The sequence below is a fragment of the Mobula hypostoma genome, chromosome 18 (assembly GCF_963921235.1).
Source record: "Mobula hypostoma chromosome 18, sMobHyp1.1, whole genome shotgun sequence".
In the NCBI taxonomy this organism is placed as follows: Eukaryota; Metazoa; Chordata; class Chondrichthyes; order Myliobatiformes; family Myliobatidae; genus Mobula; species Mobula hypostoma.
The window spans coordinates 56,459,653-56,482,457 of record NC_086114.1 but is presented as its reverse complement, the minus strand read 5'-3'; the positions used below and the strand labels follow the sequence as shown (position 1 = coordinate 56,482,457).

Here is a 22,805-nt window from a genome sequence, read left to right as displayed (position 1 = left end):
TACTTCCACACATGCATTTTTGAACGTAAAGTCTCTGCAATCTTACTGAGATTCCAGGTCATCTCAAGTATAGGATCCAAAACCCATTGATTTCAATCAGGGTTGTGGGGCTTCAGATTGGAGACAATAAAAGCTAATTTATTTCTTATTAGTTGCATTAATTTAATAATTTTAATTATTAATGTGATGCTGGATGTTTTTAGATTAATTTAAACATTTCAATTTTAATGATTTATAAATTTTTCCTAGTTTTAAAGGATATTTAAAAACCATTAAGAGCTACTGGCAGCTTTTTAAAGTCGAAAAAGCTGGGCACCTGGCTTTGCCAGCTCTCAATATTTTTTGGTGTAATTTGGGCAGTGTTGAGGCACTGCACTGTCAGAAGCCCTATCAGAAGTGAAATTCTGCATGCTTTGTGTCAGTAAAATGCGTACTCCACATCTGCATCAGATATGGTAGTCAGGATTTCACAGGCACCAATTCCAAGTGAAGGTATCAGCTCGTCTAATATTTCTTGATTAATGCTTGCTGGCATCCTTAAAAAGATCAACTAAGGAAATATTTTCCTAGAAACTTGCAGTAATCAGTTGCACCAAATAGTTTCAATGCATTGAACTTTGCCATTGAAATCCCATTAATGACAATGGGGTATCTTTTTTGTAAAAGACTATGCTTTTTCAGTGGTTATATAATTGGATCCTCCATTGCAAAAGTCCATACAAAGCCAAGTGTGACTAATGAAAAGCTACTGTTATCAGTTCACCACAGACCAGAACATCTGGCTATTATATAAAAAATGAAAGTTATTTTCAATACATAAAAACTGTATTTACTATTTAAATTTCATGCATATTTACATCAAAAGTTCTAATACATCAGCAGAAATAAAATGTATCACTGAGAGAAGGATGGCTTATGTAAAAAATTGAAATGACCCAATATTACAGAAAGATGATAGAGCTGTTTTAAATTTGAGTTAAGGAACATGCAATTTGCTCTTAGATTGCACAAAACAAAACTAAAATGGATTTGCCTCAGAAGAGACAGAAATTATTCTTGATGTCTGAAGGGGAGTTTGATCTTTGCCACTCTGGAGGATTTTGAGAGCTTGAGTTCCATTTGATTTCAGTAATAGTGCAAAGTACAGTCCAGTGGATTTTTTGGCCTAACTAGTCAAAAATAGAAGTTCTGTAATGTACAATTGTAGATGGGTTTAGCATATTAATTCTTACCCCCTCAGATTTTTAGGGTATTCATGAGTACACTTCATGAAGGAACAGTGTCAACAGAGGCAGGGCTTCACCTTTCTCAAATCTGTGAGTTTATACACATTTTAGGGCTGCTTTCTGTTGACCATTTTGCTCTCTTTTTCTGGTACGTAAAGTCATTCCAGGCTGCTATCCATTCAGCACAGAGGAGCAGACAAAGTAGGCACAGGGATTTGCTGGCATTATAGGCTTCCTGCAAACTGTAGGCATTTATAGACAGTTACATAGTATTACTCCTCACAGAGACCACAGTAAACTGCCAAAAGCACATAGTGTAGCCCTGTAAGGTCTCCTTGGTCTGAAAACATAGAGAACATATTTCCTGTGGGTCTCGCTGTCCACCAACCTGTCTGGAGCTCCTTCTAAATTTGTCAAAATCCTTAATATCTATCCAAATGTTAATGACTACTAAATAATCTATCTGGCAAATAAACTTTAACACGTGTGGAAATTTGCTGTGACTGTTCTCAGGGAATTACAAACTGTAGATATTAAAGGTTTGCTCCTGAGGCTGGAGCTATCAGGCTAAGTGCCAGCTGCTGCCCAGTTTAGGTCTATAGAAGAGTGCATGGTCAGACTAGCATGCCACTTTGTTGCACAGGGAATTACATAAACACTGTTTTAAACAGAATTAGAACATCGAATAACACTGTTTCTGCACAAATAAAACAAAGGAAAGGAATTCCTAGATTGAGATGCAATAAGTAGGAGTGAAAAGTAGTTTTGTTGGTACTTGTGAAGAAAATATTGAAAGACTATTCTCCTTAATTTCCCACAGCTGAATATCATGCTCTTTGCCCTAGTGGACCTGGAATAACAAGTGATGGAAGAGGTAACAATGAAATAATTCCTACTAAAGAAATCTTGTCTATATATAAAATACATCCTGATATTCTCTTGAATAATATATTTCTATAGTATGCTGTTCCCTGGAATGTGAGTTACAACAAAATTTTGTTGTGCTGTTGCCAATATTGTATGGGTTATATGTGTCTCAAAGTACTTTGTCACACAACTTGTGACACCAAGTAGTGATAAAAGTAAATAAAATAGAAAAATTATGTGACAATGTATTTACCTTCGATAAATACAGTACACAAAGTTACACTGGTTGAAGTATGTTGTGACATACGAGGGGTGATTGATAAGTTCATGGCCTAAGGTAAAAGGAGTCAATTTTAGAAAACCTAGTGTAGCGATGTGCTACACACAGAGCTAGAAATAACGATGCGCAGTCTGTAAGTTGCACTGGAGACTAGTTTATTCAAACTTCGCAGCACTGGCTTTTACACAGTTCCGTTCCCACCCTCTCCAGGCGGAAATGACATCAGAGGTGCATTACAAAAGTCTCTTCCCGCGCGCAGGCTTTCTCCCCTTGCTGGTGAAGAAGAAGGCCCAGCGCCATTTTGGGGCTGGCTTCTCTGCCAACGTGCGCGCCATTTTGTGAGCCGGTTCGCCTGCACAGAAATTGGGTCGCCACACTAGCACATTTATTTTTCAACATAGTTCCCCCCCCCCCCACCTACACGTACACACTTAGTCCAGTGGTCGTGGAGCATACAGATCCCTTCTTTGTAGAAGTGGTCCACAGCAGAGGTGATTGATAAGATTGTGGCCTAAGGTAGAAGGAGGTGAGTTATTAACTTCGAACTTTCTGCATTATCACTCAAAGAGTTGAACTGCACGTGCATGTAATGAGAGCGTCTTGGACCTCCAGGTGGTCCACAGCATGGGTGGTTGATAAGTTTTTGGCCTAAGGTAGAAGGAGATGAGTTAAACAGCTCTTGTTACATGCACGTGCAGTTCAACTCTTTGAGTGAAAATGCAGAAAGTTTGAAGTTTCTCCTCATCTCCTTCTACTTTAGGCCACGAACTTATCAGTCAGCCCTGCTGTGGACCACTTCTGGAGGTCCAAGACGCCGACTTTTACAAAGAAGGGATCCGTATGCTCCACGACCACTGCACTAAGTGTGTAAATGTAGGAAAAATAAATGTGCAAGGTTTTCTGAAATTGACTTCTTCTACCTTAAGCCATGAACTTATCAATCACCCCTCGTACCACAACTAAAGATAATGTTGACTTTTACACTTGTCATGGTATGTTTTTAACCATTACTTTTGCTGCACTGTTACACGTTCCATCCCATAACCTAGACATTAAAACAAATACAAATAAAAATTTGAAGTGTGTTCCACATTCACATTTAATAATTTAAATTTGAAAAACATCTTTGTTATTTGAAGTTAATTTTAATTGTGTTACGCTTGAGTTCCTTGGTTACTTTTTTGTATGGAAGTAAATAAAGCTCTGTTTTGACAAGTGTTTTGATTTCACAGATATCAATGAGTGTGCATTGGATCCTGATATTTGTCAAAATGGAGTCTGTGAGAACACACGTGGCAGTTACCGATGTATTTGCAATTCCGGTTATGAAGTTGATATATCTGGCAAAAAATGTGTTGGTATGTATCTAAATTTCAGGCACAAGAAATTCTGTTAAAATTTTACAGTCAGTATATGTATACTGATTTTTAAAAATATATTCTTAGGGTAGTCTGAGCAAGGCAAGCCCCCAGTGACTCCACTTAAAGCCATATCATGAAGTAATTGCCTTCAAATCTGGCTATTTGCCACAGTGAATCTAAGAATGGCATTGAACCTACATGCCTTTCTTTCTGGTGGCTGCAGAACTTGCCTCACCATGAGCAATGGCTCTGCTAGTCCAGATGTATTTCTAAGATCAGAATCAATATAATTAATGTAAAACATGCCTAGAATGCTGCTTCAAGCTGGCTTTTCCATGTTGTGCTCTAGAAATCCACTGATTGGATTATGCTGAGGTCTGCTAGCTGGCTGCTGTGTACACATCAGCATGTTTTGGGCTTTCATGCTGCCATTCTGCATTGCAGAAGCATGAAATGCATGGGAGGTCAGAAGCTAGAACATTAGATCTTTTGTTCCACCTCAAACTCAATAGTGAGTAAGATACGTCATTATTGGCTCCTCAATTTAATGGCAGTGACAGCTGCTGCACTAGCATGACCTTAGTAATTTGAATAGTTTTGATTGACCAACTAAATATTTGTTTAGTTGTATTAAACTATTTTTATTTTCCTTAATTTCATAATAATTTATGTCTTAATTAAATGACTGGCTTAATATATTTTGGAGTATTTTCTTGTAAATACTTGAATTACAATTTATTTTAAGCTGTCTTAACCAATTCTGATAATCACATATATCTAAAAACATAGAACATAGAATACTACAGCACAGTAAAGGCCCTTTGGCCCACAATATTGTGCCAACCTTTTAATCTACTCTAGGATCAATCTAATCCTTCCCTTCTACATAACCCTCCATATTTCTATCATCCATGTGTCTATCTAAGAGTTTCTTAAAATCCCCTAATGTATCTGCCCCTACCATCATCCCTGGCAGGACATTCCACACGCTCACCAGTATCTGTGTAAAGAACCTACCTCTGATATCTTCCCCTGTACTTTCCTGCAGTTACCATAAAATCATGCACCTTGATATTAGCTATTTCCACTCTGGAAAAAATTCTCTGGCTGTCCACTCAACCTATGCGTCATCATCTAATACACCTCTATTAACTCACTTCTTATCCTCCTTCATTCCAAAGAGAAAAGTCCTAGCTCATTCAACCTGTCCTCATAAGACATGCTTTCTAATCCAGGAAGCATCCTGGTAAATCTCCTCTACACCTAAAGCTTCCATATCCTTCCTGTAATGAGGTGACCAGAACTGAGCACAATATTCCAACTGTGGTCTAACCAGGATTTTATAGGACTGCAACATTACCTTGCAGCTCCTCAACTCAGTCCCCTGACTAATAGAGGCAAGCACACCATACACCTTCTTAACCACCCTATCAACTTGCGTGGCAACTTTGCTGGACTTATGGACTTGAACACCAAGGTCTCTCTGTTCTTCCACGCTGCCAAGCACCATGCCATTAACCCTGTATCCCGCCCTCAGTGTAACCTTCCAAAGTGACTTATTTCACATTTATCTGGGTTGAACTCCATCTGCAACTTCTCAGCCCAGCTCTGCGTCCTATCAATATCCCATTATATCCTACAACAACTTCTACACTATCACAACTCCACCAACCTTCATGTCATAAAATTTAAGATAAACAGTGTAGAGATGTCGGATTGAACCTGGGGCCTCATACATGCAGGGTGTGCCTGCTTAGTTCTGTTTCCTGTACAGAAGGGCATTTTAAAAGTGCTCATGTATTTTGTTCAAACTTCTGCAGGCTTGAAGTAGACACTGTGGAGGCTGACTGCTGTTCTAAGCCCTGCATCTATAGACCATAGAAACTTTGGATGATACCACTGCATCTGTACTGGTCCTACTGGTTATGGCATGAGCTAGAATTAAGGTGCTGCACAGACAAACTGTTGTAGTAAAATTTTCCAAGGGAAGAAAAATGGAAAGCTTCTGTCTAAAGATTAAATTTCTCAGAGTAAACTATGTTTTATGCTCTCAATCCCTCCAAGGAGCAGTGTCTTTGGAGGTTTTCTAAATTAGTCATGATAAAGATAAGTTTGCCACAGCCGTACACCTGTGTCTCAAAAGATTTATATTTGGAGCCAGAGGTCGCTGTCACTATTAATTTCTCACTCCCTGTTTAATTCTAGACAGAACTCAGTAATCTGTGCCATATTACACTTAAGTAAAGTTAAAGGAATTTCCATTATCTTCCTTTCACCGGTGAAAATGAGACTGAGAAGTCATACAGGCTTGCTAGCATCGCAGGCTTTGCCAGAATATTAACATGCTGTTCTAAATGCTTGCACTTGAGAACACAGAGTTTATAATGAATCATAAAGCTGCCACACTCTGAGTTTACAAATTGTGGTTGACCATGAGGGAAACAATTCTTATTACTCTTGCCAAGTATCCAGGAGCTTGCATGAATGACTCATGTGAGTTCCTGAATATTTTTACACAGTCACCTCTGTCTCTTACATTTTGGAGAAGGCACAGTCTGAGGGATCATAAGCCAAATCCTCGTTTTTTGGCTTTTGACTACTCCACATGCTCCTTCCTTTCCTTATAAGACAGTCACATCACCCATGTAATCAACAAGAGAAGTATATCTCTTCTGAAATAGCAAGACCAATATAGAACGTAATTTGCATTTGGTCCTACCATTGCCTTGTGCTGTTGTAGCAAAACTTTCCTTTTTGTACTCTATCCCCTTTTGCACTAAAGACCAATATTCTAGTTTCTTTCTGAATTACTTGTACCTGCATGTCTTCTCTCTGTCTAGCGCAAGCAAGAACATTCGGGTCCCACTGTGCAGCATTGTTCTGCAGTCCCACCACACTTAAAAAGTCTTTTTTTTTATTCTTCCTTCCAAAGTGTATAATCACACATTTCCCACATTATACTTCATCTTTCATATTTCTGTCTAACCACTTAATGCATCAGGAAGGCCTTAAAGCTCTCTACTTCATTCTAGACAACATACCTAAACAATTCTCCTCCACCACTGCCCTCCTCCATCTGATGGAACTGGTCCTCACGCTCAGCAATTTCTTTTTTGGCTCCTCCTGTCCAAACTCTACACTGGGAGCACTCCCACATCATTATACGCTACATCAACAACTGCATTAGTGCTGCTTGCTGCACCCATGTGGACTTTGTCAATTTCATCAACTTTGTCACCAACTTCCACCCTGTCCTCAAATTTACTTGGTACATCTCAGACGCCTCGCTCCCATTTCTTGATTTCTCTGTCTCCATCTCTGGGTGCAGACTGTCCACTGATTATTTGATAAACCTATCGACTCTCACAGTTGTCTAGACTATACTTCTTCTCACCCTATCACTTGTAAAATTGCTATTCCTTTTTCTCATTTCCTCCATCACAGCTGCATCTGTTCTCAGGATGTGGCTTTACATTCATTCCAAAACCTCTGAGATGTCCTCCTCCTTCAAGAACGGTGTTTCCCTTCCTATACCATCAATGCTGCCCACAGCCGCATCGCTTCCATTTCCTGGATATCTGCCCTCACCCCATCTTTCTGCTGCCAAAATTAGGATAAAGAGAGAAAAGGTGAAATATGAAGATAATTAAAGAGTAAAAGAGATGCGAGAGTGTATATTGGACCACTGGAGAGGTTGTAAAGAGGGAACAAAGAAATAACGGATGAACTTAGTAAGTATTTTGCATCAGTCTTCATTATAGAAGACACTAGCAGTATAACCAAGAATTGGAGAGTGTTGGGGGCAGAAGTGAGTGTAGTTGCTATTACTAAAGAGAGGGTGCTTGGAATGCTAGAATGTATGAAAATAATTAAGTCACTTGGACCAAATAAAATACACCCCAATATTCTGAAAGAGGTAGCTGAAGAGATTGTGGAGGCATTAGCAGTTATCTTTCAAGAATCACTAGATTCTGGAATGGTTTTGGAGGACAGAAAAATTGCAAATGTCACTCCACTCTTTAAGAAGGGAGGGTGGCAGAAGAGAAGAAATTATAGGCCAGTTAGCCTGACTTCATTGAAGATATTGGAGTCCATTATTAAGGATGAGGTTTCAAGGTACTCAGGGGTGCATGATAAAGTAGGCTGATGTCAGCATGGTTTCCTTAAAGGGAAATCTTACCTGACAAATCTTTTGGAATTCTTTGAGGAAATAACAAGCAGGATTGACAAAGGAGGGTTCGCTCCATCTACCACAAAGGGCATGTTTTCCCATTGGCAACTCATTTTAATTCTACATCCCATTCCCATTCTGACATGTCAGTCCATGGCCTTCCCTACTGCCACGATGAGGCCACTCTCAGGCTGGAGGAACACCTCATATTCCATCTGGATAGCCTGCAATCTGACGACATGAAAACTGATTTCTCCAGCTCTGGAAATTTCTCCCTCTTCTTCCTTCTCTCTTTTTTCCATTCTCCATTTTGTCTCACCTCATACTCCTCCTTCTTGCCTGTCCATTACCTTCCTCTGTGTCTCGCCTTCCCTCTCTCCCATGGTCCACTCTTCTTTGGTATTAGATTCTTTCTTCTTCAGACCTTTACCTCTTCCACCTATCACCACCCTGCTACTTAATTCATCCCCACTCCCACACCCACCACTTTCCACCACACTTGGCAATTGGTGGCATGTTGTCTTTCCCCTGATAGGAAGAGTACCTTCTTATTCTGGCTTATTCCCACTTCCTTTCCAGTCCCGATGAACTGGCCTGAGACATCAACTGTTTATTCCTCTCCATAGATGCTTCCTAACCTGCTGAGTTCTTCCATGTATTTTGTGTGTGTAGCTGTAGGTTTGCAGCATCTGCAAAATCTCTTGTGTTTTTGATTTAATCTATTTATTTATCTTTGCAGATTCTTTGTGTCATCCTCACAACTTCTTTTCCTACTTATTGAATTATCAGCAAGTCACATTACAATCTATTCTGTGTCTTTATCCGATATTCATTAATGTAGATTGAAAGAAATTAAGGACCTACAGTAAGTCTAATTACACTGGTAGAGTTTGCAAGCCTGAAGATTATCCATTTATCCTGAATGGTTGTTACCAGTTACACTGTCCTCAACATACTAATATACTACTCCCAGTGGCATGAATATTTTTTCGATAATTATTCATTAGGTACTTCATCAAATGCCTTTTCAGTATTAAAATTCTTCTGCTCCCCCTGCTTCCCTTCTACTTGTGCTGCTCATTATAGACTCAAAGAACTCTAAAAATCTGTCAAGTATGATTTCTCTTTCATGAAGTCATGTTGAATCTGCTTATATTATAATTTTCTAAATGTCCTGCTATTACTTCCTTAATACACTTTGAGCACCCCTTATCCAAGATACTTGGGCTGAAAGTCTTTCAAATTTCTGGGTTTTTTTGCACAGTTAATCAAAGTAGAATACAATGGAAACCAGAAGATAGCCTCAGACATGGCATCTATCAGAAATCCACTCACACGGACTTATACCTCAACAAAATAGCCGCCATCACGCCTCCCAACATAGAGCAGTTCTTTCTATTTTTATTAACTGTGCAGAAACTATTTTGAACCCAGAGAGTCTCCATGAGGAAATAAGATGTACAGAATGGTTACTGGGTGAAGGAAATCAATCGGGCCCTTAAAAGGGCCAACAGAAAAGCCAGGAAACCTAACAACGAGGAGGAACCTGTTGCTACCACCTGTCTTCCCTATATTTCCATGGTTTCTGGAATGATTGCCAGGATCCTGAATAAATACCAGATTAATACCATCTGCAATCCCATAAGGAAGCTCAAATCTCAGTTTATGCAGGTTAAAGATATCCTGGGACTCAGGACTGCTGACATTTACAGGATTCCCTGTGAATGAGGAGTAGTGTATTTCGGCCAGATGGGACACATGGTGGAAACCCACATCAAGGAGCATAGGAGGTGTATCCATTTGGGTTACCTGGAGAAATTGGCAGTAGCACAACACTGCATTCGCAATGGCCACAGGATTGACTTCAGTGGCACAAAACTACTGTGCTGCACCAATGTCTTTTGGGACCACATGGTGAAGGAAGCCATTGAAATAAAACTAGAGGAAAAGAATTTTAACAAAGACAAAGGTCTAACTCTTAAGTAAGAACTGGAATTCGATTGTAAACGAGGTGCGACATTGGAACCCTGAATGGATGAGGACTAACCAATTAACAGGGATGGATGAAGGGTATAAATACCACTGGACTAGATATGCCCAGCCATCATCCCTGATGAAGATGGCAGAGTGTGTCATTGAAATGTCAGTTAAAATTGATAGCTGTACTCGCTGGAAGCCCATGAAGTGTTTATCTGCAATTATAACCTATCTCCTTAAATCTCTGTCAGCACTTATCTAACTTCTTACATTCTAATCTTCTTTCCTTGTCTACTTCTGCCTTAGTATCTTTGTAATTGTCTTAATTATGATAGAAAATAGGAACAGAAGTCAGTCATTCAGTCCCTCAACCTGTTCACTGGCCAATACAATCAAGGCTGATCATCTACTTCATTGTCCTGTTCCCACTTTCCTGCCCTATCCCTTGATGCCTTATCCATTAAATGTTGGATCTGCTTTCTTCTTGATTATATTCATTGATGACCTCAACTACTTCTGCAATAGAAAATTTCACATCTTCATCATCCTTTGGATGAAAACATTTCTCCTGATCTTTGTCTAAATGGCACACACTTATCTGGAGGCTACAACTCCTGGTTATGGATTCTCCAGCCATTGGGAACATCCTTTCTGTATGGTCTGAGAGATTTGCCCCCAATTATGTTCTCTAGTGAAGGTCAGTCACTTCTCAAATTACAACAATCGATCCTGGGAAGTAGTACTTTGTTTTGTCACAACAGTTTTCTCTTGGACAGCAGTCAGCAGATTCCTGATGGGATATAAGAACATTAAGTAGGAGCCGGAATAGGCCTGTCTTGCCATTCAGTACAATAATCACTGATCTATCAGAGGCTTCGTTCCTCTACTTTACCAGTTTACCATAGCCCTCAATTCTCTGATCTTTCAAAGATTTTCCTACTTCCTTTTTTTAATATCGCAAAACTCTGCCGGCATCTCCACAAAAGCAAAAATCTGTACCTTGAGCAACTGTTCAAAGTTCAAAGTAAAATTTATTGTCAGAGTATGTACATGTCACCACATACAACCCTAGATTCTCTTTCTACAGACATACTTAGCAAATCTATAGAACAGTAGATGTAAACAGAATCTGTAAACTATAAACAAACTCTGCAAATGCAGATTACAGATAAATAGCAATAAATAACGAGTATAAAATAACAAGATAAAAGAGTCCTTAAATGAGTGCAGTTATACCCTTTTGTTCAAGAGCCTAATGGTTCAAGGGTAGTAACTGTTCTTGAACCTGGTGGTACAAGTCCTGAGGCACTTGTATCTTCTACCTGATGCCAGCAGCGAGAAAAGTGCATGGCCTGGGTGGTGAGGATCTTTGATGATGGATGTTACTTTTCTCCGGTAACATTTCATGTAAATGTGCTCAATAGTTAGGAGTGTTTTACCCGGATATACTGGGCCAAATCCACTATCTTTTGTAGGATTTTCTGCTCAAAGACATTGGTGTTCCAGTAACAGGTTGTAATGCAGCCAGTCAGCACACTTTCCACCTCACAAGTTTGTCAAGGTTTTTGGTGACGTGCCGAGTATCCGCAGACCCCTGAGGAAGTGAGATGCTGTTGTGCTTCCTTTGCAATGATATTTATATGATGGGTCCAGGACAGGTCCTCTGAGATAGTGACACCCAGGAATTTAAAGTTACATCCTCTCCACCTCTGATCCTCCAATGATTTCTGGCTCTTGAACCTCTGGTTTCCCTCTCCTGAAGTCTACAATCAATTCTTTAGTCTTATTGACATTGAGTGAGAGGTTATTGTTATTACACCACATCAAATTTTCAGTCTCTCTTCTGTATGCTGATTCATCACCATCTTTGATTCAGCTAACAATAGTGGTATCAAGAGCAAACTTGTTTATGGTGTTGGAGCTGTACTTAGCCACACAGTCATAGGTGTAAAGTGTGTAGAGTAGGGGGCTAAATATACATCCCTGCAGTGCTCCTGTGCTGATGGACGTTGTGGAGAAGATGTTTTTGTCATTTGAAAGTATTGCACCAACTGTATTAGAAGTACTCCCACTTCCTGACTAGACTCATTGTATTCTTGGCTTACCATGAACAATTATAGTTGAAGGTGAAGTCTTGCATGTCCCTTGCTTTTTTTGTCAAGCAAGCCACACAGTGCATTGAGATTAACTTAATACATCTTGCTTCCATGTTTTCTTACCACTTTCCTCATTTATACTGCATGGGACAGTGCTGGAAAGCTAGCGGTATAGCTTTTCTTCACCTCTGAGCTGACTATATTTCTCTCTGAATGTTAAACATGACCCTCCAATCTATTCTGCATCCACATTGTCAGTACTTGAGATGATACTGAGCAGTGTCAGGTACAATTGTAAAGAGTCCTTTTCCTCCTTAAGATCACCATCCTTCTCCATCTCCTCTGTTGTTGGACAGATTGGTGTGTGATTTGCATGCCTCTGTGTCTATATAAATTAAGGCATAACGTGGGCATTCTGAATTCCTGTACTTGGTTATGTAAGTAGCAGGTATAGTAAATGTATATATGTGTAGATGGAACAGTCATTTCAAATAAGAAGGAAGAGATAGCTGTGTAGCCCCCTGGCAAGCCTCAGGGTCGCTCAGCTTGCTGTCGTCTAAGGAAGCTAAGCAGCCCTCGGACCCGCCAAACTGAGTAATTAAGTTTGTTTGGATGCTGTGTGATTTACCCCACCCCGCCAAATAACAGACAATACACCATATTCAATTAAATGAATTACAGTTTATAGATATTACTGGAGCTATATAATTCATAGAGATAAAATATAAAAGGAAAATAAAAGGTGCCACACTCATCAAAGTTCAACCTCTTTGTGCACAAACAGTTGAAGCTCTAGTAACGATCCTCTCTTCACCATTCGATCCCCTCTGACCACCTTGACCTGCCGCCTGGGACCAACCACGGTGGTCGACCAGACGCTCCACACAAGTCTGTCTCCATCTCCTCTCCTCACTGAAAACCCTGGACCTCGGACTCCTGCTCGGGGTCCAACCCCGTTAGCCGGCTCATAGCACCTTGTGCATTCTCTCTCTCTTGTGCCTTCTCCCCAAAAACCCCCGCATCACAATAACTTGCAGACACACTAGGAAGAATAACTCTATCCCAGTTGGTTTGTTCACTCTGTTATCAATAATATAACCCAAACAAGTTGCTAGCATCTCAGCATTTAACATAACAAAGAAGCCATTTCAATTATAACATAACAAGCCATTTTAATTAGCCTACGCAGTAACATAAAAGCAGAAACCCCTTACACCTGTATACCAGGTTTCAAAAATTTCAGGGCTTCTTTGGTTGTGCCTGCTACATAGGGCTGCGATATCCCAGTGTCTCTCAGGAGAACTTTTCCTCCAACATAGTTAGGCTCTGAGCCCAGAAGAGTTCTCTTGTGTGCAGGACCGGGTATTGGATGCCTGCAGTATTAGCCAAGATGACAAAGTGTAAGTACTGAATGTCTTACAATGACATAAATCCCTTGCTTGATTTCTCTGTGGCTGGCTGCTAGTATTAGTATATATGAGTGTATGGGAAATCACTGTTGCATCTGAAGGTAGTAGTCCGTCTTAATGTGTCAGAATTCTCAAACTGAAATATGTTGCAAGGAATGGAATTTTTGCAGTATTCCACCACGTTGCATGTATATCTCATTATATACTGAAAGTTCTGAGACTATTAACCAGGCATTTTCTCCTGCCTGTTGCCTTGGAATGTCTCCAACTAGAACCTAACATAGAGTATCTCAATTCTGTGTCTCATTCATAAGGATTTGAAGGTCAGGATAAAAAAAAACAGGTGATTACATCCTCTTTCTGTCTCTTGCTTCTGTCATTATTGTCAGAACAATTTTAATATAGAAGGGTGTCATTTTAAGTCATTGAGAAATAATATATATTGCTTTGTAAAATTCAGTAATTATTTCTAATGATCCACAATGAATCTCTATGTAGAAGCGCAATCCTGTTGCACTGCCATGTCCTGGGTGAACTACACAGCAATGCATTAAAAAAAAACACTAGCATATCATCTTTTGTCATATTTTCAGTAATAAAATAAAAATGGAGTTTTTCTTTGGATACATATTTAAAAATCTCTCTTTTTTTGCAGATATTGATGAGTGTTTTGTGAACAGATTACTATGTGACAATGGTCTCTGTAGAAACACACCTGGGAGTTATACCTGTTCCTGTCCAAAAGGATATGTTTTTAAACCTGAATCTGAAACATGTGAAGGTAAGGTGCTTTAATCTTACCAAGTGTCCCTACAATGCTTCCTATCTTAATTTTCAGAGATCAGTACTCAGCAGGTTTGCTTTATTGTCAAAACCATGGTATAGAAATAAACCTAAAATTTGAAGCTAAAATTTCTACATCTCCAAAGTAACACATTTTAATTAGGGTAAAGGATGTATCATAATACCATAAGAGAGAGGAACAAGATTATGCATTTGACCTTTCCAACTTGCAATGCCATCAAATAAAATCATGGTTGATGAAATCTACTTTCCTATCCTCTGCCCAGAATGCTTGATTCTCACACTGATTAAAAATCTATATCAGCTCTAAATATATTCAATTATTCAGGTTCCACAGCTTTCTATAAAAAGAGAATTCCAAAAAATACAATCCATCTTTCTCATTTAAGTCTTATATGGCAGCCCTTTATACTGAGGCCAATACCCTCTGGTCTTAGACACTTTGATAAGAAGAAACATTCTTCAAACATGTACTCTGTCAACTACATATACGTTTGTATTTGTATCATCTTTCTTTCTTCTAAGTTTCAGAGTAGCAAAGTATCCTGTTCCATCTATCCTTATAAGACATTGCCTCCAAACCTGGGATCATCCTAGCAATCTTCTCTTAATTGATATATTTTTCATTAAATCAGGGAACTAAAACTATGCATAGAACTCTCAACTTCCTTTTGAAATAATTAACTAAACCACTTAGTTGTATCAAAATACATATTGTCTTCACCCTCATGTTCCTATCATCAAAAAATGTCTCAGCAAATTAAGTTAACTCAACATGAAATAAAATGGTTGAACACTAGAAACAGGAAATGGCACTGTAACCATCTCAGATGTAGAACCGAATTCATTCCCTAGCATTAACTATACCTTTAGCTAAGACATTCCAGCATAATTACAATACTAACATCAACCTAACAATATGGGACATACGTGCCCACAAAAAAAGACAAATTCAATCTTCAAAGAGCCGTAGAATTACACAGCACTGAAGCAGTCTTTGACTCAGCTCATCCATGCCAATCAGGATGTTGATCCAAGCTAATCCCATTTTCCTTTTGGCCGAATTACTTCTACTCCTCTCCCACCTGTAAAAATTATTTTTAGATGCTGATTATACACACCTCTGCCACTTCCTCTGACAATTCGTTCCACATACCTATCACCCTCTGTATGAGAAACTTATGCCCTTCTAGTTTTAGACCCTCATATTCTTGCATTCTAAAGGGAGGCAATCATGGCTGACAAAGGAAGTCAAAGACAGCCCAAAAGAGAGGACATACAAATAGCAGGAATTACTGGGAAGCTGGTAGATTAGGAAGCTTTTATAAACTAGCAGAATGCAACTAAAAGAACAATAAGGAGAGAAAAGATGGAATATGAAGTAAGCTAACTAATAATATGAAAGAGGTGACCGAATGTTTTTCAGATATATAAAGAGTAGATATCAGACCATTGATCATGATTGATCCATTTTCATCTCAACCCTATCCTCCTGCCTTCTCCCCATAACCCTTCACGCCCTGACTTAGCAAGAATCTATCAACCTTAGACTTAAAGCCACCCAATGACCTAGCCTCCACAGTCATCTCTGGCAATGAATTCCACAGACTCACCACCCTCCTGCTAAAGAAATGCCTCCTAATCTCCGTTCTAGGTGGATGTCCCTCTATTCTGAGCTTGTGTCCTCTGGCCTATACCACCACCCCAACTATAGGAAACATTCTCTCCACATCCACTCTATCAAGACCTTTCAACATACAAAAGGTTTCATTGAGATTCCACCCCCCCCCCACAATTCATTTCAATTCCAGCAAGTACAGGCCCAGAGCCATCTAACACTCCTTATATGATAAGCCTTTCATTCCTGGAATCATTTTTATAAACCTCCTTTGAACCCTGTCAATATCAGTACATCCTTTCTTAGATAAGAAGCCCAAAACTACTCAGAATACTCTTAAGTGAGGCCTCACCAGTGCCTTATAAAACCTTAATATTACATCCTTGCTTTTATATTCTAGTCCTCTTGAAATGAATGCTAACATTTCGTCACCACCAGCTCAACCTGCAAGTTTACCTTTAGGGAATCCTGCTCAAGGACTCCCAAGTCCCTTTGATTTTTGAATTTTCGCCCCGTTAGAAAATAGTCTATGCTTTTACTCCTGCCTAAGTGCATGACCATACACTTCCAGATACTGTATTCTATCTGCCACTTCTTGCCCATTCTTCTAATCTGTCTTAAGTCCTCTGCAGCCTCCAGCTTCCTCAACACTACCTGCCCCTCCACCTATCTTTGTATCTCCTGCAAACTTGGTCTCAAAGCTATTTATTCCATCATCCAAATCATTGGTTTTAACGTAAAATGAAGTGGTCCCAAAACTGGCCGCTACAGAACACTACTGGTCGCCAGCAATCAATCAGAAACCTTTTATTCCCACTGATTACCTCATGCCAATCAGCCAATGCTCTATCCATGCTAGTATCTTCCCTGTATTACCATAAGCTCTTATTTTGCCCAGCAGCCTCGTATAGCACCTTGTCAAAGGCTTTCTGAAAATCCAGAGTAGCAAGATGTCTCTTTAGAACAGAGATGAGGAGAAATTTCTTCAACCAGAATGTGGTGAATCTGTGGAATTCAGTGCCACAGATGGGTGTGGAGACCAAGTCATTGGATAGATTTAAAGTGGAGGTTGATAGACTCTTGATTAGTAAGGGGCATCAAAGGTATAGGGAGAAAGCAGAAGAATGGTGTTGAGAGGGATAATAAATTAGTGATGATTGAATGGTGGAGCAGACTCAGATGGGTAAATGGCCTACTTACTATGTCTTATGGCCTTATGGTCAATCACAATGTTTAAATGACATTTGAACAGATATATGAGAAGGAATTGTTTAAAGGAATATGAACCAAACACTGCCAAATGGAACTAGCTCAGCTAAGTAACTGAAGGCATGGACAAACTGGACTAAAAGGCCTATTCCCGTGTTTTAAGAATCAAGGAGCCCTAGTAAATTGGAAGTCTGAACAAAAAACATTAAGTGCTGGAAATACTCAGCAATCAAGCCACAGCTGTGGGAATACAAACAGGTTCAATATCATTCATGTTCTGGAAGGGTCTGTGACCTGAAATATTGATTCTGTGGTGCAGACTGCTGAATATTTCCAGCATTTTTGTTTTGCTGTAGCCTTTAATGCTCAATCCATATGAACATTCAAATGCATTCCTTTACTTATTCATACCTCCTAGTCTGTCATCAGTAGGAGAGTATTTCAGTTTTTCATTTTCAAATTCAAAATGAATTTCTTCATAATTCTTAAGTTCTAGTTATGCTTGCCAGGTCAGTTTATTCCAATTTGTAACTTCTTAATCCCATCCACAAAACATATTAACAGTCAAGAACTTGAATAAACATTCCTATTGCTTGAAGTCCACCAATACTTGCACTTTTTTTAAAACTCTTGCTACTTTGAACAGTGAGTAATCTATTTGATATATTTTCATTTTTGGCAATATGATGTGGAATTTGTTGAAATATCTTCTGTTAGTCCATAGAGATCAAACACTCTGCAATCCACAATTTTTCTCCCTCAAAAGGTAATTACTTGTATTCAGTAATAAAACCTTAAAAATAATTTTAAACAGATCCATGAATATTTTAATATAGGTTAAACATCACACAAATACAGATAGAAGTTCTAAAGTACTTAAAAGAATGCTGGAATTTTGGCTTTATAAAAGTCAAAAATTGAGTTGTTGTTGTTAATAGAGAATGATTTAATTATTTTATTTTAAAATTGAAATAAACACTTTGTGCATGTTTCCCCATGATGAATAATGAAAGTCTGTGGTTCTAAGTGTCTTGCTATCCTGGATGATCTTTCGGATTTAAACACATTAATGTGATGAAATTATATTGTGATATTAGAATGTAAACATTTTAACATAATTAATTCATTTGAATTCCGCAGATTAAACCCATTGTTAATATAATATTTGAAAGCATGATTTACATTAACATAGAATATTTTAAAGAAGTTTTGTACTGATTGTGATTTACCGTACAATAACTTGAATTTTTCTTCCCTCATCAGATATTAATGAATGTGAGACCAATCCCTGCATCAATGGAGATTGTAAGAATGTGCCTGGCAGTTATTCATGCCAGTGTTTCCAAGGAAGTACTCTTGATGCGTCTAAAACTCGGTGTATTGGTATGTCCGTGTATATTTTTACTTGCTTAGAAAATATATGCTCTCTTTTTAACATGTTACTTGGGTATCCTAAATACCTTGGTCATAGTACCACCTTAACCATTTTTGTTTTATAAAATCAATGTAGAATGATCTTTAGAAATTAAAATTAATCTGTATGATCATGACTTAATTTCAGCTGCTGATTTATGGCCATTGGGGGAGGGTAGCTATCAGCTGCTATATCAGTGAACTTATACTACAAGTAGTAAAGGTTCACATATAATTTTCTAAAATGAAAGTAAATATAACTGACAAGTAAACATCTTGTCACAACCTGAAATTTCATTTTGCCACTGCATTAATGAGTATGTTGTTGATAATTCCTTATCAACCTACCTGTACCAAATATATCTGTATTATTACCACTGATAGTCCTTATGGAACCAAAGTCCTACACATTTAGAAGATTTTAATTTGAGTTATAGATTCAGAACAGGTGCATATGTGGCATTCAAGTGTTCTATTCAAGCAGCAGCAATCCTAATGCATCTGTAACCACACTTTTCAACATCTCCCCCTACCATTATCATTAAACCAGGAAATCAGACCTTTTGCAGAAATAAATGTTCAAGAAATATCCAAACATTGCTGAAACAAATAGAACTAGGTGCCAAAGCACACACACAAAATATTGGAGGAACTCAGCAGGCCAGGCGGTGCCTATGGGAATGAGTAAGTAGTCAGTATTTCGGGCCGAGACCCTTCATCAGGACTGTAAAGGAAGGGGAGTAGTCAGATAAGAAGGTAGTGGGAGGGGAGGAAGAAGCATAAGTGGCAGGTGATAGGTGAAACTGGGGGAGGGGAGTGAAGTAAAAAGCTGGGAAATTGGTGAAAGAAATAAAGGGCTGGAGGAAGGGGAATCTGATAGGAGAGGACAGAAGACCATCAAAGAAAGGAAGGGTGGGGGAGTACCAGAGAGGGGTGATGGGCAGGTAAGGAAATAAGCTGAGAGAGATAAACGGGAATGGTGAAGGCAGGGTAATTACTGGAAGTTCAAGAAATCAATTTTCATGTCATCAGGTTGAAGCGCACCTAGGGAATATAAGATGTTGCTCGCCAACATGAGTGTGGCCTTATCATGTGTCGGAATGGGAAGTGGAATTGAATTGGGTGGTTACAGGGAGATCCTTTTTTCTGGTGGTTGGAACATTGGTGCTCAGCGAAGCAATCTCCCAATATACAGGGTCTCACCAATATGTAGGAGGCCACACTGGGAGCAAGAGTACAGTAGATGACCCCAACAGACTCACAGGTAGAGTGTCGCCTCACCTGAAAGGACTTGTTTGGGGCCCTGAATAGTAGTTGGGGAGAAGGTGATGGGGCAGGTGTGGCACTTGTTCCACTAGCAAGGATAAGTACCAGTAGGGAGATCAGTGGAGAGGGATACTGTAAGTTGCCAAGGGAGTCACGTAGTGAGTGATCCCTGTGGAAAGTGGGGGAGGAGGGAAAGATGTGCTTGGTGGTGGGATCCCATCAGAGATGTCATAGGTTATGGTGAATTATGTGCTGTACACGGAGGCTAGTGGGGTGGTAGGCAAGGACAAGAGTAATCCTATCTCCTCAACCTCCACCACTCCAGGGAAAACAAACTTTGGAAAATCTTCACATATCAGTGGTTTTATTTCATTTATCAAAAATAATTATTCTAATCCATAATTTTCATGTAGAAATATGCTTTTCCTGCAGAGACGGTTAAAGGGACTTGTTGGTTGCAACACATTGGAGGGAAGTGTGAAATAAATATTAATGGTGCCACACTAAAGTCACAGTGCTGTGCAACATTGGGTGCTGCTTGGGGAAGTCCTTGTGAACCTTGCAAAATAGGTAATCATGTTTCTGTAATTCTATTAATATAGTTTCCACTGTATTGAAATTGTTCATTTATAATTCACTGTGGTGTTAATATGGTTACAGGATTCATGAGGTTTTAGGGAGTACGTACTTCAGTGTAATGCCACATACATTACCTGACACTCTCATAATTCTAACAAGTATGGAATGGCTTCTGAACAATTACATCACCCAAATGCTAGAAAAAAAGATAAGGTCACCAGAGTACAATAGAAAACCAATTGGTCAAATGCTTATAATTTAATAAAACCTTAATAAATGTCCAAAAGAATGGAGAGAGCCAAAGTAGGTTATTGAAATAGTTATGCTTTCAAGATCCTTTTTTCATATTATGTTTTTGGCTGTTCACATTTGTTTCACAAAGTTTTGTAAATTTTGATTTTTAAGATTTCCAGAGGTATATGTGTATCGTTAACATTTCTTGGCACTGCATTAAGCCTTTGGTTAGAATCTTACCAGTTTACAGGTTAAACTTCAGAGAGCTGTCAATCCACCTTCAAATTTGATTTCATCATCATTTCTATTTAAATTACCTGTTTTTTCCCTCTTATGGATCTGCATCATACTCCCTAAAGCTAGTTTTGAATAAACTTTAGCAAGTGAGCACATTTTTTGTTTAATGCAAATACAGCTTTATTAATTGGACAATGAATTTAGTTTTGTGATTTTAAGCAAGCTAGAGTATTTTCGGGGACTGTCATGCAGTTCATTGAAATGTAACATTTTAATTTTGATTTAAGTAAGTAGTGTTTGTGAAGAGGTTGTACTATTGGCAGATATTTAGTCATAAGGTTCAGTAATTGTGAAGCCATTACATTATGACTGTTAATTATGTTACCAGCATCAGCTTCTCCATGAGTGGCTGTTGATCATGACTTGTATTTACTACAGGCAAAAATAGAAGGGAGTTGAAACAAAATCAATCCACTAACTTCCTGGTAAATATAAAACAATTAAATGTTTTCAAGATAATGCCATTTAAAACAGGTAATGTTAGGAACCATTTGAGTTGCCTATAAATATTTAATAGTATTGCTCTTTAGTTATGACAACATAACTGTCAAAAAGTAATGTTTACTTTGTATTTTCCCTTAATATAATATTTTTAAAATCTATAATTGAAATATTAAATTGAAATATATATTTCATCAAATATAAGCAATAAATCTGAAAGTAATATGATATCTAGATATACACCAAGAATTTGTCATTATTCAACAAAGCACAATCTTTATCAAAATAAAGATTTGATTTTGGCAAATCTTTATTTGACAAGATTTTTTTCCTTAAAAATTAAGCAACAATCACATTAATATTATACTATAAAATAAAGCTGAGAGAGATTTACCTTCTCCATAGTTTTTCCCATGAATTTTCTGGTGAACCTGTATTTAAGCAGAATTCATTTAAAACTTAAGGTTTTCATTCAGTGACAACTTAAGGAGTAGAGATTGAATAATGCAAAAAATAAGCAATTACAACTAAATTGAAATATTAAAAACATACATAATTTCATCAAGAATAAAGTATCCAAAAGGTTCTATTTAACTTCATCAGTCCACAGGACTTGTTTCCAAAATGCATCAGGCTTGTTTAGATGTTCCTTTGAACCTTTTGAATAGAACTTTTTGGCCGCAATGAGCAAAGGTATGTTTGGAGAAAAAAGGGTGCGGAATTTCATGAAAAGAACCCCTCTCCAACTGTTAAGCACGGGGGTGGATCAATCATGCTTTGGGCTTGTGTTGCAGCCAGTGGCATGGGGAACATTTACTGGTAGTGGGAAGAATGAATTCAATTAAATACCAGCAAATTCTGGAAGCAAACATCACACAGTCTGTAAAAAAAAAGCCAAAGATGAAAAGAGGATGGTTTCTACAACAGGATAATGATCCTAAACACACCTCAAAATTCACAATGGATTACCTCAAGAGGCGCAAGCTGAAGGTTTTGCCATGGCCCTCACAGTCCCCTGACCTAAACATCATCGAGAATCTGTAGATGGACCTCAAAAGAGCAGTGCATGTAAGATGGCTCAAGAATCTCACAGAACTAGAAGCCTTTTGCAAGGAAGAATGGGTGAAGATCCCCCAAACAAGAATTGAAAGACTCTGAGCTGGCTACAGAAAGCATTTACAAGCTGTGATACTTGCCAAAGGGGGTGTTACTAAGTACTGCCATGCAGAGTGCCCAAACTTTTGCTTCGGGCCCTTTTCCTTTTTTTGTTATTTTGAAACTGTAAAAGATGAAAATAAAAAAAGTTTTCTTGCATAAAATATTAAAGAAATGTGTCATCTTTAACTTTATGCCTTTTGGAAATCAGTTCATCTTTCACTCGCTTAGCTATTCACAGTAACAGAAATTTTGACCGGGGTGCCCAAATATTTGCATGCCACTGTAATTGTGTTCAGTGTTCATGGCTGAATGCTATAATGATTTGTGAGATATTAACTGCTGAATCAATGTACTTGTTTGTGAGAAGGGTTATTACTATTAAAGGGGTTATTACTATTT

At 38.5% G+C, this 22,805-nt stretch overlaps 1 protein-coding gene across 3 annotated transcripts in view; it reads left to right on the top strand.

Annotated features, from left to right (window-relative positions):
* Positions 1-22,805, top strand: part of LOC134358560 (fibrillin-1-like) — a 462,213-nt gene that overhangs the window by 252,450 nt on the left and 186,958 nt on the right. For all 3 annotated transcript variants that reach the window (XM_063070931.1, XM_063070932.1, XM_063070930.1), the window contains 5 exons: positions 2,047-2,100; positions 3,606-3,731; positions 14,043-14,168; positions 18,282-18,401; positions 20,130-20,267. In XM_063070931.1, the coding sequence (XP_062927001.1) occupies positions 2,047-2,100; positions 3,606-3,731; positions 14,043-14,168; positions 18,282-18,401; positions 20,130-20,267 (564 nt within the window). The remainder of the gene's footprint in view (positions 1-2,046; positions 2,101-3,605; positions 3,732-14,042; positions 14,169-18,281; positions 18,402-20,129; positions 20,268-22,805) is intronic.